This window comes from Pteropus alecto, unplaced genomic scaffold (assembly GCF_000325575.1).
Source record: "Pteropus alecto unplaced genomic scaffold, ASM32557v1 scaffold206, whole genome shotgun sequence".
Lineage (NCBI taxonomy): Eukaryota > Metazoa > Chordata > Mammalia > Chiroptera > Pteropodidae > Pteropus > Pteropus alecto.
In genome coordinates, this window is record NW_006438906.1 from 1,160,653 (window position 1) to 1,184,922 (window position 24,270).

At 39.4% G+C, this 24,270-nt stretch overlaps 1 protein-coding gene across 3 annotated transcripts in view; it reads right to left on the minus strand.

Moving 5' to 3' along the window:
* Positions 1-1,179: 1,179 nt before the first annotated feature.
* Positions 1,180-24,270, minus strand: part of UBAP1 (ubiquitin associated protein 1) — a 58,774-nt gene continuing 35,683 nt past the window's right edge. For 2 of the 3 annotated variants that reach the window (XM_015592641.1, XM_006916055.3), the window contains 5 exons: positions 14,842-14,966; positions 9,295-10,230; positions 3,659-3,841; positions 2,934-3,035; positions 1,180-2,318 (listed from right to left, as the gene is read on the minus strand). In XM_015592641.1, coding sequence (XP_015448127.1) covers positions 2,178-2,318; positions 2,934-3,035; positions 3,659-3,841; positions 9,295-10,230; positions 14,842-14,966 — 1,487 coding nt within the window. In that variant the 3' untranslated portion in view covers positions 1,180-2,177. The remainder of the gene's footprint in view (positions 2,319-2,933; positions 3,036-3,658; positions 3,842-9,294; positions 10,231-14,841; positions 14,967-24,270) is intronic. The other variant, XM_025049738.1, reaches the window with a different exon arrangement.

Sequence of the window (24,270 nt, forward strand, 5' to 3'; positions counted from 1 at the left end):
CTTGATGTGTCTTTAATAACAGCAGATGTGGGACGGGCTTTATGCTTCCAGTTCCTCTTCCTTCTTGCAAACCAGTATTGAGACAGAAGAGGGTTCCTACGTCAGTGCATTACTCTTTTCGCATCTCTGCCTTTTGCTGGGATGACCAGCCTGTTACAAGCCTCAGTAGCCCAAAAAATGGCTCCTGTTTGAGACTCCTCACCTACCACACCCACTCACAGAATGAAGAGCTAGAGGATCTCAGGCAAGTCCATCTCGTAGCCTCACCATCATGCAAAATCACCCTGGCTGCCCACTTCCCCTTTCAAGGGCCTGTGTTCAGTATCTTGGCATTGCATAAAGCAGAATTTTTACACACACATGCATACACATCTTCATGTGAGTCCTGCTAGCTAGCTACCTTGCAGCAGGAAGAAGCTTAAAACAAGAAATACATAGTAGCTTCCAGGTGGCCCATCATCTTCTAAGGCCACCTTGGGTTAAATCGAGATTCATGTGTCACATCCTTGGCCCTGACACCCATTATGGTGTGGAACATTAATTTCCTACTGGTAAAGGATAACTTTTTAAGGTTTTAAAATGAGGACTTAATTTTAAAGGCCAGAAGAGGGGCTAACTGGCTTTGAGACTAGCCGTGTCTGATCTGACCACCAGAGGGCAGCCGCTTCCCAGCTTAGTGCTTCCTGGCCTAAAGGCTCTGCAGTTCCTCAAGTGATCACTAAAAGGATTAGAAACACACCTCCAGCCAACAGCACAAGAGGGACTATGGGACAGTAGTAATTATAAGGACAAGAAACTTTATGGCTAAATCTGGTTCTGTCAGATATAGCAGTACCACTGAAAGCTGGTGAAGCAGTGTGAATCCAGTCCTACCTGTGGCATAAATGCCTGGTGCTACTCCCAAGAAGAGGGGCTTCTTCCTCATTTCTGGGTGATTCCCCTGAAGGCCCAGCCTGTTTCACCTCAATAGCCAGTGTTGCAGGAAGGCATGCATCCTTGGCCCAGAGACCAGGCTAGGTAAGGTTTAAACAGACCTTCACCTGAATGAAGAAAATACTGAAATGACAAAATAGGTCCTATTTCATGCCCAGCAAATCTAAGCAAGAAATCCCTTTACCACTCACTGACCCCTACCTCTCAGTAAAACAGCCCTTAGCAATAAATTATAACAGCAAGACACACCTTTTAGATTTTTATTAGTAGTTCTCTCTGAAGAATCAAAATAGTTATTAGCAAATTACTTTAGATTCATCAAGACTGTATATCCTTTGTATTTAGATCTTTAATGATGTACAACGTAATACAAAACAAACCAAAGAGACTGATTTCTATGACTAGGTGTTATTCATTGTGTCATCCTAGAGCAGGGGGCTGGAAGGAGAGGTTGTTCTCCAAGAACTGAGGTGGAGTTAGTGCTGGGCAACTAAATCACGGCCGGTTTCTCCCCAACTCGGGGCCCAGCTGGGAAGGGGCCAATGATTTCTTAATCTGACAACTGTTTCCTAGAACAAGGGGCTCTAAAATCCCAGTAGCAGAGGACAGTGGTCCAAAACAAGCCAAAAGAAACAGGTTGGGGCAAGGAAGCATGGTAACTGCCTGGCATAAGAGGCAAATGCACAGCCCCACATAGAAAAGGGCATTCTTTGCACCTCAGAGACATTGCAGAGCCAGTGTAATACTAAGACTTTGTCAAAAGGGAGGAAAAATAAAACCCTGGAAGAACCTTTCAATTGCACTCAACCTAGATTAGAGTTCATTCTGCCAGTGCAGAGGAGGGAAGCATCCAGCCCCAGAGCAGCACTGAGTCTGGCCCTCCCTCCCCTTCTCCCCGACTACTTTTGGCAGCCAGGCCAGGTTTCAGCTGAGGACATACAGACCCCAGAAAAACCAGAGAAGTCTCTGGAGGGCCAAGGTGGGAAGGACACTTCTCAAAATATAAATACATTTAATATGGAAGGAGCCAGGACAGTTCTGGGGACATTCACATGCCCAAATCTCAGTTTTCTCCCCAGCACAGGGCCTAGGCTCAGAGAGACTGGCAAGCACAGTCTTTACACCTGACCTTTCACCCCCAAAAGAAAATCTGGAAGTGTGCCCCTTCTTCCTTCTCCACGGGTGAGCTCTTCAGGGCCTCTTGCAGGGGTGGTTCTGTGGCAGGGCTTAGGCAGGGCCTGGTCTCAGCTGGCCCCCGCCCGAGCCATGAGGTCTTCCAAAGCATTGTCCTGGTCATTGTTGTGTAATAGCAGGACTTCCTTAATGTCTTTCAGTTCAAAGCCCATTTCCTTAAATTTGCTCATTAACTGAAGAAACTCCATCATCTAAAGAACAGAAGAAAATACAAATTAAAGAGATCTTGCCACACAGCACAGCTGAGTAGAGAAATATGAATATAGGGAGTTGTTTGAGGGAGTTTGCACCCTTGGCCAGAGCCCCATGAGCCTCTCTGAGGTCCCCCAAAAAGCAGAGGAGTGCTGTGGACAAAGCCAGAGCAGACAGGTTGAGGCCACAGCCCATCATCTCAGAAGCCACGCCCAGTGCTAACTCTTGCTGACCTTCATTCCACTCCCATCACCCACATCCACACTCCTAACAGTGCAGACTACTAAACCCGGAGGCAGCTGTTCTCTGGAGAGCAGGCTAAGCAAAGTGACTAGCAATCTTGCAAATCATTCGAAAATATGGTTTTTTGCCCATGTCATTTTTCCCTTCCCTTCCCTCCCTGGGATTCTAGGTGGTCTTCAACCCACTGCTTCATCAGAGCCAAACACGCAAACTAGCCAAACGCCTGTCTGAACACCTGGGAGACTACATTTCAACTGCCTCTGCCTGCCATCACTGGTGGGGAAAAGGAGTTGTGAGACAGGAAGCAATCCAAAACAGACCACTTTGTCTCTCCTTTCCAGAGAGTTCCCGTGAAGCATGAAGGTTCCTACCTTTTCCTCTGAACACTGGTGCATTTCCAGAGCCTCTTCCACTAAAAGAGGGTCGAAGCCCTTCTCACAGAGCTGTCCATGTACAAAAAGATAGTCGAGAATCTAAAAAAAAGAAACAAAAGGTCTGAGCACCTAAATGCCACTCCTGTTTCCCAAGAGTCTTACACAAACCAGCAAGTGTGATGTGTGCTCCCCACCCTGGTTATTAGATCCTGGACAGGATTTGATTTTGTGCCTTGAACTGCATCTAATACAGCAGGACCTCAGTGACTATCTGCTGAACAGACAGGCACACCCTTCTAAACGTGAGTAGGCATTTTTCAAAGGAGTTCCTGTCACAGCTGACTTATATCTCCCAGAACATCAACTCCACAGCCTGGGCAGGATATTCTAAGAAATAGCCCAAGTCAAAATGCCCCTAAGGTTTAGGACTCCAGTACCTATTTGGAACTACCTGGGCAGCTATAACAGAGAAGGGGGGTAGCTGGATAAGAGTCCAACAGCTCCAATACTCCCAAGGCTTTTCCTCTGCCTATGTCCCAGAGCACCCCGAAGAAGAAGCACAGCTGCTGAGGCTGCTGGTTTCCCCAACAAAGTGCCCTGATTTCCCCCTGACTCAGGAACAGATGTTGATGTTGTGAGTCTGAGGGGCTTTAGGATAGAGGCAAAATACTAATCGAGCACCAGAGGTCTGGAACCTCTCTCCTGGCTGACCAACTGCTCACCTGCTCAATATTCTCTCCTTTCTTCTTCATGGCTCTCAGGACACACTCATATGAGTAGCCCATGTTGACCACAGTCTCCACACACTGCTGCTCACTGGGTGATAGCGTCTGCAGTTCAGAATAAGCTTGGGGACAGCCAGGAGTGTTGGGCACTTGTGACACTGAGAAGTTAGGAGCTGTGACCTGGTGGTGGAGAAACAAGAGGATCGTGGCAAGAAGAAAGAAAACATCACTGAGGTGGCCCAGTCCAGGGGCTTACCATTTCTGACACTAATCAAACCCCTAGTCAAACAGTCAGCCTGAAATGAAGGGCCAGGCTGCTGGCCAGACATCCTGAAGAGGAATGAAGAGGAGTAGGGGAGCTCCAGGTGAGGGAGGGAAAAGTTGGGAAGACACCTGTAATGTGACTGTCCTCTGCTCTTAGCTCACCTTGCAGAATGAGAAAGCACCGCAAGAGCCACATGATCTTCCATGCTCAAATCCTCTGGGCGTGAGCTGGAGAAGTTCTGAGACTGCCCATGGGACTGAAGCCCAAGCTGGCTGCTATGATTCCTCTCCATAGCTCCAATTATCCCTTTCCTACACGTCTCTGAGTCCTGAAGGGATCATTCACCTCGAACACCCCCAACTCTCCCAACAATGTCTCTAACCTCACTTCTATCACTGGGCTGGGCAGAGACTATAAGTGCTATTCCCACACATGGCCAGCTCAGGGCCCCAGAGCTTTGAAGGCACTCGACCTCAGCCCTACACCATGCACTGTGCTTCGATTCCCTGCTACAGCTGCCGTCCTACAGAACCAGGACTGAAGCCCTCCCTCAAGAACAGGGCCCTGCCTCTACTGCACTGTCCACTGCTCCCTGCCACCCAGCCTTACTGACTCCAGTCTGACTGGTGGAAAGAGTCTCATGATTAACTTCTCCCATTACTTCTGATAATGACTCAGGCCCAAGGCATGAAGGCAGCACACTCCCAGGCCAAAGGACCAAACTACCATGGGAACAAGGTCACAAGCTGTTTTACAGCTCCGCCCAGCTCCCAAGAACCAGGGAAAATGTTTCAACAGAATTTTCTTTATTCCCCACCCCCTTTTTTTTTGGTGGTGGTGGGGTGGAGTTAGTTAGGAGGCAGGGAGCCTGCTGTCCTAGAAGCGTGTTCAAAACCAGATGCTCTCCTCAAAGTCAGCTGGGAAAAGCCAAGAAGACTACAGGCCTCAAAACCCATTCTTTCTACATAACCATCTCACCCACAGCACACTCCTGGCAGCCCAGTCACAGGGCTCAGTCATTAGGTTACAGGAGTTACAGTGGGGCAAGGAGACTGGATCACACCAATCTGGTCACTCTGCGGCCCCAAGATTGTCTTTGTGTGTCTCTCTCAGGGGCAAGCTCTACCTGGGCTCAACAATACCAACAACCAAATAGCTTTTTGGTTACACTACTGGTACAGTATGTTAATGTGAGCTCCTAAGGGGTTAGTTACCATGTCACATGCATTTCTGAAACTTGGGGGCCTGGCACTTACAGGGCCCTGTTTAACAGTTGTTGATTAAATGGAGGTCTATTAGGATTTCGAAGGGGGAATTTAACACAGCAAACTGACACTCCCTCCCCAAAGCCCACTAAAATGATAATAAAACAATGAAAACTGTATTAACCTTTAAAGTCAAAAAGAGGGAACCGCAGTGGACAATATATTTTGATGAAATTTCACAATGCGGAATGCTAATGGAGGCATGGTACTATTGCAAGAAATGTAATTATAACTGTGAAACAGGACAGTCAGTCCACCAGCCCCTCAAGACTTTTTTGAGAGGGGTTCAGTGTTTGGAAGCACCAGGTCCATATGGGATAAGGCAAGGACACAAAATCAGTGATCAAAGCAGTCAAATTCTCAGGCAACACCTTTCCCACCCACCTTTACCCTGTGCAGGAGGCAGAAGGTTTAGTCTCCAGAAAATGTGAACCAGACACCTAAAAAGATAACAAGCACAGTGTAATAGCAGAGAGATGCAGGAACCAAAGAGGGGATTAAGTAAAAGTCTATAGTGACTTTACTAAACCTTCCTTAGCCCTTAAGCAGAATTTTCTGGAGAAACTATAACAGCCCCAAAGACCTTCACATGTTGACATTTTGCATAGTTCCCCTCAGAGACAACTAACCTTCAACATATAGTGAAGCTTAATGATCAGCAAGCATACCCCAAAACACATTCCCCTTTTTTGATAGTTTTCATTTTAGTGCCTCACTCTTAAATGTGAATAGAGAGCCAAGCCACCAACATGAGATACCAAAGGAGGGAACACACAAAGCACTTGGAAATTTAAAATATGATAAAGTAAAATTTTTACTTAAAAGTTTGTGAGATTTTTTTAAAGGTTATAACACAGTCAAGGGTATATCCCAGAAAGTAAAACAAAGAGATAGAAAATTTAAAAAGATAGCAAATTAGAACAGTCAAGCTCCAATATCCAGTTTATAGGAATTCCAGAAAAACAACAGAGAAAATATCAAAGACCCTCCTCCCCCGCAAAATCCCATATTTTAAAATTGAGCCAGGGCCTTAGTTTGAAAGGATCCAGGAGAGCTTTAGCACAATGAACAAAGCCTATCACTGGTAAAATTCAAAACTCCATAAATGAAGAAAAGATCTCATAAGTTTGGCAGCAAGGTGGGGGATGACTCAGAATGGTACAGGAATACAGAATATTAGAAATCACTGGCGCTTATACTTCAATAAAAAAAAGTTTGTTTTTGTTTTCTAAAAGAGAGCAATCCCTTGAAAATAATCTTCAACTCAGAAATCTGATCTAGCCAAACTATTATCTACACGTGATGGTAAAGTTAAAACACTTCTGGATATTTGATAAGTCTTTTGGAGCATATGAATAAAATTAGAAATAGATACAAAGAAACTATGCAAAAAATTTATATGGGCCAGTTTATGAGAAACAAAAAGCTGCAAAAAAAAGTAGTTACAGTATACTATCTGAATGTGGCAATAAATACCCAATCATAATAACGTGAATAATAATATTAACTTACCCCAAATTTGTGATATAAATATGATAGAAAGTATGGGAGAAGATGGAGGGGCTACTGTAAGAGGTAAATCCTCAGCTACTATATAACAGGAAATATAAAACTGTCTAAAATTGATAAATTTAAAAGAACAATATAAGCATTTTATTTAGAAACAGAGATAATTCCCAGCAGAAATAGCTTAGAGTTAAAAGAACAGGGAGTTGGGGAGAGGTGAGGCAGGGAGCTACTGTTTTTCAATATAAGCCTTTTAAATGCTACTTGGTTTCATTTAAATGTGCTTGTATTACTTTGATAAAAATAAGTTCATTTTTAAAATCTAGAGATGGAGAATATAAGAAATGATCATTTGATTCAAACACTTAAAAGTGAAGACATTCTATATGTCAAAAATCGTTTAAAATACAATTCAAAAGCAAACTGGCACTCTTATGCTTACTGACCATAATTAGTAAATTGAGAACTCAGAAGTATAAAAGGGAGAAATATTTTGTTGAAATAACTATGAAAGAGTCGACAATGTAGCCCCACACCTGGAGAAAGACCTAATGATGGCAGGGGCCTACTAACCTGTGAGCAAAGCAAGGACCCTGAATGGTTGGGGGACACTGAGAAGAGACACTGGCTAGGGTTAGGTCAGGGAGTTTTATGCTGGATTCAGAATAAGGGCATACTGTAAGATTGTTCCTCTCAAGATGATCCGATGGATTTCTCAACTTGTAGATTAGTTTAATATAAACAGTAAAATGTTAAATCTAAATCTGAAAAATAAGACCCAAACATTGGCCCAACATTGGCCCTAATATAGCCAACAAGAACCAAATTCCAGGAATAGTTCCCAGGGAGTTCCTAAGTGAAGGGTGTTTATAGCCTGGTTGACCACCACCACTCTCCATCCCTACCCTGGCTTCAAGTCACTAACCACTCTGGAGAGAAGAGCTTCTCTCATAGGGTAAAGTTCTCACTGTGGGCTTCAAAGACTCACAATGAGATAGAGGACCAGAATGGAAACCAGGCTTTGCTCCTTAGGGTTAAGTGTCATGACTTCCTTAGAATAACACTAGAACTCCAGCTCTGTTTATATCTGCCCCTTGAAGGCAACAAGTCCTCAAACTAGCAAGAAACAGGCTCCCTCCCACCCTGAAATGGATAGGTCCAAAAGAAACTCCACAATCAGGTGGGTCAAAGAATGATGAGTGTTCTGGTTTGAGAAAGACCTCTGCCATTAGTTCATCTAAATTGTTACTGTAACTTTAAAGGGGCAGGGACTAGGCGGGGGCGATGGGGGGAGGGGGCACTGCTGGCTGAGGATCTCTAATCTTTCCCAGAGCGCTTTTAATTTTTCTAAAGCATACAATGAGTCATGAAGGAGTATCCTGCTGACCACAGCCCAGCAATGAACCAGGAGGAATTAGGATAAAGCCCATTCCTAGGAGGTAACAAAAGAAGTGTTATGCACTCTACTGAGTTTATCTGGGCCAAGGTCTATGGAAGTTTACATGCAGCAGTCAGCTCTCTGACAAAGGAAGCACTGACAGAGACACTCATTTACCAAGAATACTATTGCTGGGACCTTATACTCGCTGTAAGCAGGCCAAGATTCATCTTTCTACCTACCAACTAATAGCAGGCTTGTTATGGTCTCTGATAGATGCCCCACCAATACAATCAAGCTCCTTTCTGGCTCTTTGATATACCGTCATTTTAAAAATCTGTGGACTGGTGTAACAAGATCCTTGGACTTCTATGATTTCTATCCTAGAGTGTAACAATGTATCATTCTGTGCTGCTGAAACAACCACATCAAGACCTAAGACTATATACTCTGTGACAAAGTAACCTTACTGAATACGGAAATTTTTGTGTGTGACAAAATCAGATTTTCTTCAAGACACAAGCTGCAACATTTTTTATCAACCCATATTCAACTCTAAATCTGAATTCCTACCTTCCCCTCTCCCTCCTTTTGGAGAAAACTGCACAATTCATAGTAGTGAGCAGGTAAAAAAAAGGTAATTTTAGAATTAAAACATGCAGGTTTAAAAGTGATGAATTTCTACCTTTCGCTTGGACTTCCAATACAAATTACTCCCAGTTACTAAGGCACCACCCAGTCTGAAGAAACATAACTCCAAATTATCTGAACCATGGTACACACAAGAACCAAACTTCAAGGCAGAATGAAATAGAGGGAGGCAGGAGTACAAAGCAACCTTAAAAAACCACGAAGAAAGGTAATAGTTTAAAAGTACAAAGAAAGCAAGCCTTTAAAAAATGCAAACACAAGACGTGCGGCACAGAAATAAAATTGATTAGGCAGGAAAATACCATTCACATGACATATGTGATCTTTAAAAAAAAAAAAAAAAAGACCAAAAGATGCAGAGAGGAACAAGCCCACATATTCACAGTAGGTACACAGCTAACAATCTTTATCCTCAGGAAAACCAGAACTACATATATAAGCAAGGTCAATTTGGTCATGCCCTACCTTGCCCTAAATTTCAAAAAGAAGAATGTGAAGATAGAAACCACAAGGTAGAAGAATTTAGAAGACTTTGGAGCTTTAATTTAAGGGGATTTAAAAGGCTTACCGTGAGACCTGTATTTGGAGGTGATGATTCTTCTGTGCACATAGACAAGACAGAGAGGGAAGGCATCTGGGAGATCATATCAGAAGGATTCAGGGTTGGCACCTCTGTGCCAGTGTCCAAGTTCAAAGCTGAAAGCCCAAGAGTATGATGCCCATTGAGCTCACTGGCACTGCTTTGGGTGGAAGGCTTTAGGGAATTCCGGAACGTGCCATTGCGGAGGCAGGATGTGCTATGGAAAGTGCTTGCCAGCTTGGCTGTTTTCTGATTGCTGTCATCAGAGTCAAGTTTGGGGAATGACAGAGATTTGATATTGCTTACTGCAGGGATGGGGGGAAGGGACACTTTGGAAGACAGCGACATCTTTTCACAGTTGCCCAACTGTGGTAAGGTTATAAAGCCATTGGGTTTGTGAAGAGGCTTGAAATCTAGTGTTGCCCGCTCCAGGGATGCTAGGACCTCTTCATCCTGTAACACAGACCCAGAGCCTCCTCTAGGCAAGTTATTGTCCAATAACTGAGCCACAATAGGTCCAGTGGTTCCTACCAGAATGTTTCTCAGCTCTTCCTTCTCATCAATAGTTTTTAACTCCAGATTATCAAATGGGTCTTCTTCACACTCAAAGTCAGCAGGATTGAAATCTGCCTTTGTGTGGGGTGGGCTGAGAACTTTCTGTTTCGTGGCACTGCTGCTGACCCGAGTCGGGGTGAGGATGCTGTTGTGCTGTAAGCTGGCAAGGATGGGGTTAATAGGAGGTGGCTTTGTGGCTGTACTGTGAGTCTTGGAGAAGCTCATTTTTCTATCGCCCTCCGGGCCACTCTTAGAATTCACTTTAGCTTCTGCTTCCTCAGCCTTACGCTCTGCTTCCCGCTGGGCTTCTTGGATTTTCTTAATGTCTTCAGCCCACTCAATGGTTTTCTTTTCCAAGGAGAAATCATACTGCAAAGATATAGCAGAGAAAAGAGGTGTGAACTCAGGGTGGCTGCCCCTCTTCAAAGCAATTCTCCCACCCAATTCACTTCCCCACTAAACACAAGGTGTTCTAGATGATCCTCACTCAGGAAGACTAAGGCTTCCTAATCTTAAAAGAATCAAACTACACTCACAGCTTTTCTAGAAATTAACTAGAAAGAGCTCCCCTACCTCTAATCCTAGGCACCAGGACAAATATTACCTTGTCATTTCTCTTGTTTCTCTCCCTTCAGACTATTTCCCTTCCTAGAACTCTTCATTGATGACTCAGAGCTCAGCCACCTCCTCTATGAAGCTTTCCAGATGGCCTTTTCCTTCCTCTGAACTCTTATAAAGTATTTGCCTATATAATTTGATGCCGAGCATGTGACCACATGTAGCTTTAACCTTTCTCTAAACACTTCCCCAACAATATCATAAGCCTCTTATGGGCAGCAAACTGAGCTTTAGGCCCTCTTAAGGTCTCTATTATCTAACACAATGCCCTAATAGATCCTGTGCTCAATAATAATAGCACTTAACGTTTAAGAAGCACTTATAAGGTACATGCATGATTCTAACTAAGTGCAGTTTATGTATTAAAGTCTCTAGATTTTCTCAATAACCCTTTAAAGTAGGTACTATTGCTATCCTCGCTTAATAAGGGCTATGCTCAAGGTAACAAAAGCTAATAAGTAGTAGAGCCTGGATCTGAACCCCGGCAGTCTGACTATAGAAACTATGCTTCTTAAGCCACTATCAAATTATAATGAACAGACTGTACTCTAAATGCAAGAAAACTGCTTATGAAAAAATCTAGACATTCAAATTAATATTTTACAGTGTAAACTGCACAAGGATTTACTTCATGGTTCCTTAACAATACCTTAAAGCATGGATCAATTTACAAAAATTTCATTTGCACACTTAAAAAAAAAACATTTATAATATAAAAATAAATTCACCTAGCAACAGAAGAAAACAAAGCCTTTGGCGGTCACTCTAAAGCACCAAAGCTAAACAATGTCTGTGTGCACGTTCAAGGTTGGAGACACATTAAGAAGAGAGGGAAAGGAGAAGAAATAGGCCTACCGTACAATAGTGCAAGAGTTTTAAACATAATAAAGTACCTCCGGTAATTTCCATGCATTTTGGTTTTAAACAACATAAGAGAAGCCTGGAAATGCACATGTCAAGCTCATTTCATCCCTGAGCCTGCTGCTGGGCCCCAGGAAGACATCTGGGGATCACTGTGCTTCCTTTCTACCCCTAGCAGCACAGTGAGAAAAGAGCACTTTGGCTGCTGCTTCTAACTGTGGAAGAAATCCAATTTTGCAGCTGGTCTCCTCCACCAAAAACTAAGGCTGTAACCAAGTTCCTGACACCTGTAAACACAGGTCTCTGAAGTTTTTACTCCCAAGAATAATTGGAAATTTCTTTCCTTTTTTATAAAAGCTATACTGAGCTTTTGTTTTTTTAACCACCAAAGTAATGTAGAATACTTAGAACACGGGAAGGGAGGAGCAGAAATATCACAGTGAAAAAATAAAAATGTGGTTTGAGTGTACAATAATAAATAATAACAGCTAAAACATTTATGGAGTACCAGGAACCAGGGTAAGCATTATAAATGCATTATTTTATTTAATCCTTATAACAACTTTAAAAGCTAATTATCCCCATTTTACAGAGAAGAAATGGAGGCTTGGAGAGTTTAAGCAATCTGTCCAAGATTACATAGCTATTATATGGCAATGCCAGTCCATGAATGAGTGACACCAGAATTCACTCTAAACCGTGACACTAAGGGCCACTTCCCACTTACTGTGGCTACCACCACCACATTCAATAAAAGCTTTCTGGACCCTGGGTGCGACGGTTATGTATGTTTTTCTACTGGCTCACTCTGATAAATTTTCAGCTGAAAATTCGAGTTTGTACTACCAAGCAAGGGCAAATATGACCAACATAAGAAGCTTCAAGCTAGTTGTCTATGGCAGTGGTCCCCAACTTTTCTGGCACCAGGGACGGGTGCCCCTATAAGAATCTAATGCTTTGAGGTAGTGACTGGGGAGCAGCTTCAAATATAGATGAAGCTTCAGTTCCTACTACCATTGACCTCCTGCTGTGCAGCCTGGTCCCTAACAGTCACGGACATGTATGGGTCTGTGGTCTGGGGACTGGGGACCCCTGGTCTATGGCTCTAGGTCTGACTCTTCTCTGGATAGGGAGGAGTCCAGAACCAATATCACAGCCAAATCCTCCAGGAAGTACCCAGGCAAAGTTTATGGCTAATCTGCAATTAGAAAACAAAAATTATTCAACTGGCCCACACAGGAACGGAACTCAGAGCCTTGATCTCTCATTATTAGTGAATACTATGGGCACTGATCAAATAAATAGAAAATTTCCAGCATTCGGAACAAGTTTTCTAATGGATCAGTGAAGTAGTGAATAATATGAGAACTAATAAAAGATGATGGATGTGTTTTTCAATCATATTGCTAACAGTATACTGGACACAAAGAGGTGTTTACTGAATATTTGTTGTTGCCAATGGAAAAAAAATCACTAGGCAAACAAAACAAGGTAAAACTTTATAAGGAAAATCTATGTTTTCTGGCCCAGTAAAGTCTCCATACACAAAAGGAATAGCAATTCAGTATTCAAAAATATGTAAGATACTCAATACCATTAGTAATTAGGGCAATGTACATTAAAATCACAGTAAGAGACACCCACAAGGATATATATAAACAAAAAGATATTCAATAACAAGAGTTGGCAATGATGTGGAAAAACTGGAACCCTCATGTAGTGTGGATGGGATTAAACAGTGCAGCCACTTTGGAAATCAGTCTGACAATTCCTCAAAATGTTAAATATAATTACCATATGACCCAGCAATTCCACTCCTGGGTATATATATTCAAGAAAACTGAAAGTATATGTCCACACAAAAACCTGTATAAAAATATTCATAGCAGCATTATTCCTAATAGTCAAGAAGTAGAAACCATCAAAATGTCCATCAACTGATGAATAAACAAAAGATAGTATTATCGATACAATGAAACATTATTCAGTCATAAAAATTAAGTACTAATACTTCATTAATAGGACATGGATAAACCTTGAAAACATTATGCTAATGAATAAGCCAGTCACAAAAGGCAATATGTTGCATTATTCCATTTATATATATAGGCAAATTTACAGAGACAGAAAGTAGTTTTACTGTTTGCCAGGGGCTAGGGGAGAGGGGAAAATAGGGAATAACTGTTAATGGGCACTGGGTTTCTTTGTAGGGTGATGAAAATGTTCTGGAATTAGATAGTAAAGATGGTTATACATTTCTGAACACACGAAAAACCACTTAAAAGGGTGAATTTTATGGTATGTGAATTATATCTCAATAACGCTATTATTTTTTAAAAATATAACTGCAATATTCCCACTATGATTACTTACTACATATAGACTGGAAGGTATAACAAAGAATATTTTTTAGAGTAACATAGTGATGCCTTAGTGAATCCTCCAGAAACAAAACAACTTTGCTGAAAAGTATATTTTAAAAAATCTTTAAGTCACAGGAAGAAGTGTTTGAGTGAATAGTGTACTTTTCTTTTTCCACGTGACTCCTCTAAAGTGTAAGCAACTTGAGGACAGTGGTTAAGGCATTTATCTCTATCCTCAGCCTAGAAGAGCACCACTCAAAAAGGAGCATTCAATAAATGTGTACTGAAGGAAGAAAGGAAGTCACATAACATAGGGCTATATGCTGCCTTCAAAAAGTCATTCTAAATGTATTTATATATAACTGAATTTTAAAGATGAGAGGGTTGAGAAAGCTTTTAAGATGAAATTTCAGCACAGTCTAAAAGAGTAACAGCTTTTAGTATGGTGAGAAAGAGAAAAATATTCCAAGTGCAGATAACATGAGAAAAAATCACGGTATAAACAGGTAACATACAGTATGTTCAACAATTGCTAGTAACATGGTTTAGAGGGAACATGGAGATGATGAGCTAAGAGACTGTTTGTTTTGTTTTAACTATAACCTTATGTCTAGACTTGATTCAATAAAGATTGGTGAATCACTAAATTTTTTAACAGAGATGTTTGAAATTTTTTAAATTTAATTTAGGAATATTATTCTAGAAACAATATGAAAATAGAAGAAAAATGCTATAATCAGAGAGGCCAATTAAAGAGGTTATTGTAATAGCTCAAGTAAAAAGGTAAGTATGAACTAGATAGCAAAGAGGAGACATGGCAGAGAGCAAAATATTACTCAACTTGAGTGACTGAGAAGATAATGAAGATATTAACAGAGAAAAGGAAAAGAGGTGAATAAGCAAGTCAGATGGGCAAATGGGGATTTGTTTCAGACAAGGCATAGAATCCCAAGAGTATACAATCTAACAGATTACACAAGGTTATAACAGATATATAAACATGTGTGTTTGACAATGAAGCAATAACAGCTCTAAGAAATACAAACAAGAGATGAGTTTTTTTTCTTTTATTATACATCAAATTCTTACTTTTTAAATTTTTAAATAGACTAAACTTTAACTAAAAGTCACCACTTACCTGTACTTCTCTGACAACCTGCAAACAATCAGGCAAGGAGAAGCCAATAGGTAGACCAACTTTAGCTGGTGTTTTGAATTTGTCTCCTATCTTAAATGGGACATCATCAAGGTAACTGAAAGTCCCTATAATCAAAAATAAAGTAGAAAACATCAGCAAAAATCTTATTATTTGTTTTACTATAAGCTTATGTCTAGGATACACCTATAATTTATGCTCTCCTAAGACTAAAAGTTATAGGGTTCCTTCTCCTGACCCTAGATCTCTAAGGCAGAAAACCTACTTGATCCTAGCCTTAAAAGGCCTCTCTGCCCTCATCTCTTAATAGTCGCCTACTGGCTCACTGCACTAAGTCACAGTGATTCTCTGTTCCTCAACCATAACTGGGGAAATCCACATCAAAAATTCTGCACTGGCTGCTCCCTCTCTCTGGAATGTTCCTTCTTCAGATAGTCACGTGACTTACTCCATTCCTTCACCTCCTTCTAGTCTTTGTTCTAATGTCACTTTCTCAGTCAGGCTTACCCAGAAACCCTATTTAAAATTACTACCCCAAGCTTACCACAACACTCCCATGTTATCATCTATCTTTTCTCCTATAGCACTTATTACTTTCTAACATATTATAAATTCACTTTTTAATTATACATGTTGTCTGTCTTTCCCAATGGAATGTAAGCTCCTTGCAGGCAAGTATTTAAGTCTATTTTATTCACTGACGTAGTCTGAAAACCTACAGCACTGCCTGGCACATATCAGGCATTTAGTAAATACTTCTGAATGATAATAGACTCTCCACAAAAGAACCTCCTTGATTAGAATTTTTCCACTTTAGTAAGAATCACTTTTTAATTAATACAAAGAAATACTCTAGATTGTTTTTAAGACTACATTCTGGAGCAGATGTGGAAATATTTAAGAAGCACAGCACTTATGAAAAAAAAATCAAATAAGACCATAGGAGTCAGAATAGGATTACCAGGAGACACTACTACTGAACTGCTTTAACTCTCTAACGGGTCTCTGCCTATCACAGCTGAGTAACAGAGAAAGACCAAGACACCATCATCATAGATTTACAAGGTCAAACAAAATGACAGTGGCTCTTGTATGTAAACTGTCACTAGCTATACACTCCAGACTGGACCATGTTTCTTTTCTGGACCAGGTTTGGGGCTAACTTACTGACAGAACCTTCACAGACAATGAAACAGTAGATAAAATGAATTTTGCTTTTTGAATATTAGCAGGTCAGATAGGCCTGCTCTGGGCCTAACACTAGTGTTATTTTCTTGAGTGCTCACAGACAGAATAAGACAATTATACCTCTTCTGTGAATATGACTTCAATCCTTTCTAAAAACTCTATATATTTAAAGACTTATCAAGGTTAAGATATATTTGTAATCTTATTAATACCACTCCTGATGTAGGTATTGCTCTGATATACCTAAAACCCTCCATCAGGAAAAAGGCCCCTGGTCCCACTCTTGGGGGTAGAGAGTCTCTCTTTTCCATATAACTTCTAGCCAAAAATCAAACATTTTAACTATTTCTCATTCGGCTAGCAAATTAAATCCATAACTGTGTTCAATTAAATAATTTTTCTGAGACATAACTATAACAATTAACACTCTAGAAAATTTCCAAGTTAGTCATACTTTTATAAGTGCTGTTTTCTCAGCTGGCAATAGCTATCAAATTCCCACTCTTATTTACTTGATTAATAATTTCTAGTCCTTTAAGAATGAGCTTAAGAACAACTCCCTTTTCAGTCTCAGAACACCTAGTTCATACCACCACCTCAGGTCTTACCATTCTGTACTGTTAACAGTTTGTTTCCTTATATTCCCCTTTAGAGACTGAGCAAAAATTTGAGTGTTCCTTAATAAGGGACACATATTTCATATTTACATTTCTCCAGTTAGCATAATGTCTGGCAGATGAGATTTGCTAAATAAAGAACAAATAAAGAAGACACGGTCTTATACTTTTGTATTTAACTCTCACCCCTACATTAATGCACAATTAATATTTACTAAAATTAAAAATGGTTTACCTAAAATGGCAAGGCTATCAATGAAAATATTTTAATAGAGTACTCATTCAAAATACAAACGCTTTTCTAAGATTGTGAACAAAGTCACAAAAATCTACCAGGTGCCAAAAAAAAAAAAAAGTATCAAATACCATCACAGCTTGCCAATGAAACTAAGTGTTGGTTACACTAAAATCTTCTGCCAGTTATAAATGTTTTGTTATAGAGATTAAAAGCAAAGTTCTTTTTAATTTTAAAGAATTTTTATCTGTCTTCTATGAAAATGGGTGTTCAAATGTTACTGAAAGTTACAGATTCTAACTTTGGCTGATTAACTAGAAACAAAGCTAAAATTAGCATTTTGTAAGAAGCACTGGAAAGAATACAATCATGTTAACAATCACAAAATTAAGTCTTTCGTTTAAGAAAATTTTAAGTATACAAAGTTATACGATACACACATATTACAAAAAATCCTATTCATAGTAACACAAGCATATGTGATATGTAAGTATAAGAAAATCTATTCACAATAATACTAACAAAATTTTCTTAATCAGTTCTATTTATGATTGGTAATGAGAAGATGAGAGGAAAAAATTCTCTACAAAAAGTATTATACTTGAGATATCTGAGCCAAATGAGAATCTCTCTCAAAAAAGTGTTCAGTTTCCTTGCCTACATTTCAGTTAGGAAACTATAACAATGCTGTATACACTGATGACTTTATAGTTTATAAATGCAACCAGGCCCTGACTTAAGGACAGACAAGATCATGTAGAACCCCTTTAAACAACTGCTGTTTCCCTTCAAAAGAACCAATTACAGGGATTTGCTTTAAAAAGCAGTTTCATTTCACTGTCAAAGCCAATGCCAAAGTGACTTAGCACATTCCCTAACCTTCCATTAGTCCTTTAAATTTTGCTAAAAAAGATTAAGAAGTTTTGTGATTACTGGGAGGAGTGGGTAGGGACAAAGAGCAAAAGGCATTTAAAGAGATGGCAACTAAAAAAACAACCTTTTAAATAATGGACAAAGACTACCATAAGTACAATTAATCATGCTGTGAGGATTAAAAGACTTTTTTTTTTTTTTGCGCAAATATAACCAACTATGCGCCTTAGGAACTATTCATTTTATCCAATATATCAGAATATCTACTTAAACACATCAATTTCTCAATATATTTTATTTTTTAAATAGACTCAATAAAAACTCAATTAACCACACGGACCAGAGAATTAGGCATTGTGGCTAACAATTTCCTGGCTCACCCCAAATATCTTCTAGTTTCAGTCTTTATTACTTAAAATCTTTCTAAAACGTCTGAGCCCATTTTCCTAAGTTCAATTTAGAAAAATACAGCACATCTCTGATGACTGTGGCTGACAGCAGTTTTTGAAGTCAGGTTCTGCACATCGCTTACATTATGCCACAGTGGAAGAGACCAGGCTGCACGTGCTTATGATCTTGTGACCTCCCTGTTTTTCCAGGAAATAAAAAAGGAAGCGGGGTACAATTCCATGTGGGGGAAAAATTCCTAACAGAAGGTAGCAAATCAATTATGCTTAATTCAGGTTTTACTGTTAATTCAAATTGAAGACTCAAACTGAGGTTTTCAAAAAAGAACAGGTCAAACTTTAAATGAAAAATTGTAATTCTATGATTGAGTATCACTATCTTAAAGCCTAAATCGGGTAACACAAAATCATAGCTAGATGGACACATGCATACATAATTACACAGAGATCTGCTATAAGATGTGAAGTAGCAAGAAAATGTTAATCATACCCTAACAACAAAAACAAGCCAGATAACTTACAAAATGAGCTTTTTAATATACAATGCCTGGCATTCAATCAAAAATAACATACACAACGAAACAAAAGATCATCATCAAGAGAAGAACTACTTATCAGACCCAAATCCAGGGATGACCAAGATACTGGAATTATTGGACAGCTTTAAAATAGCTATAATAAATATGTTAAAAGATCTAATGAAAAAGGTGAACAATGTGAACAGATGGGGAATTTCAACAGAGATGGAAATATAAAGAGACAACTAGAAATACTAGAAATGAAAAATGCAGTCTCAGAAAAGAAAATTTTGATAGTTCGTAAGCCAGGCTATGCATTAATCAGAAGACAATAAATACTCAGCAGAAGAATCAGAGAACTTGAAGTTAGGTAAAAAAAATAAAATTAAATTAACTGAATTGAAACACAAAAAGAAAAAAATGGAACAGCTTTAAGAGATCTCTGGAATACTATCAAACAACCTAATGTATATGTGATTGGAGCTGCAAAAGGATAAAAGACAATAGAATAGAAGAAATGTGGTAAGAGATAATGGCTGCAAATTTTCCAAAAGTGATTTAAAAAAATAAACAAACATCAAACCACAGATCCAAGCTAACTCCAAGAAGGATAAACACATAAAAAATCAGACCAAGGCTTATCACAATCAAAATGCTGAAAACAAAAGACAAAGAGAAATCTTAAAAGAAGGGGCAATATATTACATACAGGAGAACCATGATTAAATGATGGCCAACTTCTCTACATTACACTGTAAAGCATTTGTAAAGATTTAAAATGTTTTCTATAATATACCTTTTCCTATCACTCAGCAGAAAAAATATTTCAATATCTTAGAAGAAATTAAACCAAGGGCAAAATGAACCTCTCTAGAAGTTAACTAAATGATCATAAATAGGATAGCTTGGCCTGCCAAAGGAGAGAGTTTAATTTTATCAAGTCCAATTATAGGAACACGTTTTCCTAAATTAGAATCTCATAACATTTTTCCAGATATTAAAAGAGTAATTTGTTTGTTGAAATATTTTTTAAAATCCTTTAAAAGTCACTTCTGAAAAATAATTTTTTACTTAGATGAAAAAGTGGAAAACAAGTTAAAAATTAAAGAGGATTGACATTTTAAAGTACCAAGATCCAACAAAGGCCTGATTTAAACTGAACCAATGGTTTAAAAATCTCTGAGAAGTAACTGCTTTTTTCTCTCATTCTGTTATTTAGGGGTATGTAGTTATTAACAACAGTGGAAGATATTCAACTTCAGTTGGAAAGAATAAACTTGAAGGTAAATCAAGTACAAGTCATAAGATAGCACAGCACAAGGTCTAGTTGGCCCAAATATTTAAAGAGAAAAAAAGCATTTTCATATCCAGTCATGAGCGCAGTCGTCACCTCCTTGTCCATACCCCTAGAAGCCCTAGAAGACTTACACACACACACCCACTAACCCTCAATAGACCAGTCAGAGAATATCTAATTTAAGGGAAACTAATTCATAGGCTCATAAGCTAGGCTGTGCCAATCACATACTCCCTTCACCAAAAAGACTGAAAAACTCTGGCTATATGATGCTAGTCACTTAAGCTGAAAGATCAAATAGCAAGAAGCACCATAACTTGGGGGGCCATTTTTAGCCCCACGCTCTCTACACAAGTAGGCCAAGCCAGCAAGTCTATATAACAGAAGAATAAAAATGGAGCACATCTGCAGAGAAAAGCAGTGAGAAAAGGTTATTTAGCTTCGTGAGAGATGGAGGAAGTAGTAGCCTTAGATTACCGGCTTTCTAATTTCAGCCTTATAAGGACAGGCTGAACTTGATTGCCTGCACTAAATGCCCCTACAACATTGCCTATTAAATAGTCTCCAATTATTCCCTTTAATTTCTATTTCTTACACTACATAGTATCTACAAATTAGAGTCTTTACTCTAAAAACCCAAAGTAAACCACTGAAACTCAAGTGGGAGCTCAGCAAATTAAAGCAAAAAAAGTCAAAGAAAGAGAAAATCTTTTTCTCAAATTTTGCTCAGGTAGAAAGTTTCATTTAATCAAGAAAATTTTGGTTAGGAATGTAAGGAAACAGAGGAAGTTCTAAAAGGTCTTTATTGATCAGATAACTTCAGAATTATAATCTCCTTTCTAAATTGTTTAGCTCGAACACAAACTGGGGTCCAATCTTTTTTCACTCCAATCAAAAAAGGAGTTCCATAAGATTCGAGATAGAAAGCTTTCCTTCTGAAATAAGATTACAAGCTATTTTCTTTGCTATTTTCTTTTCCTAGGTCTTTCCTCTATCTTCAGCTCTATCCTCTCTTTTCCCCTGAAAAAGTGATCCAGAGGTATATTCAGATATGTCTCTCCTACTAACATATGAACACAGTCATGGGTCGCTTAATGACAGGGATATATTCTGAGAAATGCATCACTAGGTGCTTTCATTGCTGTATGAACATCAAAGAGTGCACTTACAAAAACCTAGATGCATGGCTACCTGAACATGCCCTGTCTCGTCTGATCTCGGAAGCTAAGCAGGGTCAGGCCTGGTTAGTACTTGGATGGGAGACCACCTAGGAAGAGCAGGTGCTGTAGGTGTTTAAAAAAATAAAATAAAATAGGGGTGGCTCCATAGTATAGTGGTTAGCATGTCTGCTTTACACACAGAAGGTCCTGGGTTTGTGCCCCAGGTCAAGCCATGAACCATACCCCGGGTGTGCCAGGCCCCCGGGTGCGCCAGGCCCCGGGTGCACACCCTTAGCGCGTGGGAGGAGACGCTCCGCCTTCAGAGATCCAGTTCTCAAGGGGAAACGGCAAAATCCATAGGTCAGGGATGGAAGTGGGGTGGGGGGGGAGGGGAATAAAATAAAATTTAAAAAATAAACAAAAACCAAAAACCTAGATGCTATAGCCCACTACATAACTAGGCTATATGGTAGTGCATTGCTCCTAGGCTACAAACCTGTGCAGAATGTTACTGTACTAAATATTGTAGGCAACTGTAACACAACAGTAAGTATTTGTCTATCTAAAGATATCTAAACATAGAAAAGACACAATAAAAATATGGCATAAAAGATAAAAAATGGTACACATGTATAGGGCACTTAACATGAGCTTGCTGGACTGAAAGTTGCTCTGGGTAAGTCAGTGAGTTCTGAGTGAGTGCAAAGGCCTAGGACATTACTATACTACTGTAGACTTTATAAACACAGTACACTTAGGCTACACTAAATTTGTTTAAAATTTTTTCTTTATTCAATATTAACCTTAGCTTACTATAACTTTTTCACTTAACTTTTTTAACTTTACAACTCTGTTATAACACTTGGCTTAAACCAGCTGTACAAAAGTATTTTCTTTATAATCTTATTCTATAAGCTTTTCTCTATTTAAAAATTTATTTTACTTTTTAAACGCTTTTGTTAAAAACTAAGACACACAAATAATTAGCCTCAACCTACACAGGGTCATCAAGAGCATCGATCTCACTATATTCCATTTCCACATTCTGTCCCACCGGAAGGTCTTCAGGGCCAGTAATACACATGGAGCTGTCCTCTCCTATGATTGCAATGCCTTCTTGTGCAATACCTCTTGAAGGACTGCCTCAGTCTCTTCTTGAGAAAGTGCCACTCTTTTCAGAAATATGTCCATGGTAGATTGCTTGATTTGTTTTTTTCCATCACAGATTTGCTTGTGAACAGATAATGCACCATGAATATTCCTATAAATGAAAACCATGCAGCTTTGGAGTCCATGTTCTCAAACTTTTTAAGGTGTTTGTTGAGGTTTGCAAAAGCTTTTGCTAAACCCTACGCTGTGAATTTTCCTGGTGGTTCTTTTTCTTCTCCTGCAGTTTCTCTTTCTCTTGCCTCTTTTTCAGTTATGTGTTCTCATTCCAGTTCCAACAACTTATTAGTCAATTCCTGAGGAACTACCTCCTGGAGCTCCTCAGTGTCATCCTCATCCACACCCAGATTCAAGGTATTTGCCATCTCAACCACAGCCTCATTGATTTTTGCAACCTCCTCATTCTTAGCAAATCCTTTGAAGTCATAGATGAATCTCTTGAGTGTCTTCTTCCAGATGCCATTCATACACTCCTTGGTGACATCACCCTAAGCCCAAACAAGGATGTAATCCTTCCAGAACTGCATGTGTCTTCTTCAGTTGCAGCAACAGCCTGGGCGCAAAGGTCTTCCTCAGGTAGTAGACCTTAAAAACTGCTATTAAGTCCTTGATCCACTGTTTGGATCAAAGAGTAGTGTTTGGGGGAAGAAACACCACTTTGATTTTGGGGTGAAGATCACCAATAAAGAGGATGTCTAGGAGCATTATCAACAATAAGCAAAATCTTCAAAGGTATATTATTCTCTAAAAAGTACTTCTCCATTTCACTGGCATAGCAATCCAGGAGGATTATCTCCAAAGACAAACTTGGTCACCCATGACCTTACTGCTCCTGCTCCTGCAGTACACTCACTGGCAGTGTATGCTTACTGATACACTTGAAGGCCCTGGGGTTCTCACCCTGCCATATCGCAAAGGGTTTTCCAATTTGTAGCCTGCAACACTGCCCCTAAGACTGCTGTCCTGTCCTTAAAAGCCTTGAAACCTGGCATTGAGTTGGCCTCCTTAATAGATGAAAGTACTTTCCAGAATAGGGTGGTTTCATCCATATTAAATATTTGCTCTGGCAAGTAATTTTCCCCCACAATCAACACATCTAATTTCCAAAAATACTTCAGCTGCCTTCATATCAGCACTCGCAGAAGACTCATACTCACTTTCACATTATGTGATGAATAACGATTCTTAAATCGTTTAAACCACCTAGAGCTAGCAGTAAGTTTAACACCATAGTCAGGTCTAGTCTTTTATTTCAACATCACAAACTTTTTGCTTTGGCTGTGATCCTCATAGTGCTGAGAGGAATACAAAGGTATATTATTCTCTAAAAAGTACTTCTCCATTTCACTGGCATAGCAATCCAGGAGGGTTATCTCCAAAGACAAACTTGGTCACCCATGACCTTACTGCTCCTGCTCCTTAAGAATCGTTATTCATCACATAATATAGCTGGTCTTCAATCCAAGTCATCAGAAGTTTCTCCACATCTCATAAAGGCCTTTCTCGAATTTTTGTTAGTCTTATTGCCTTCAATAAAGCAGATACTTTAACAACTTCCGTCACTTTGTTCTTATTCTTCAAGTTTGTAGCTATGGCGGAATGGAACATGCCTGACTGGCAAGCAATAACTATCACTGATTTTTCACCTTCATAGTCCTTGATCACTCTTAATTTCATTTCCGGATCAATCACTCACTGCAACATTAGCAGTGGATTTTTGTATGCTTAGGGGCCATGATAAGCAAAATGAGATTAAATCAAGCACAAGAGAAAATGATACAATCAAGAGATGAAGGAAGCATGAAATGTATGAGGCTGCTGGTGTTACGTAGTATAGTGTTTTACAGCAAACTTTTTTTTATATACATAGAAAGTACATTCTAAAATAATAAAAAGTATAGTACAGTAAATACATAAACCAGTAAGTCATTTGCTATTATTACCAAGAA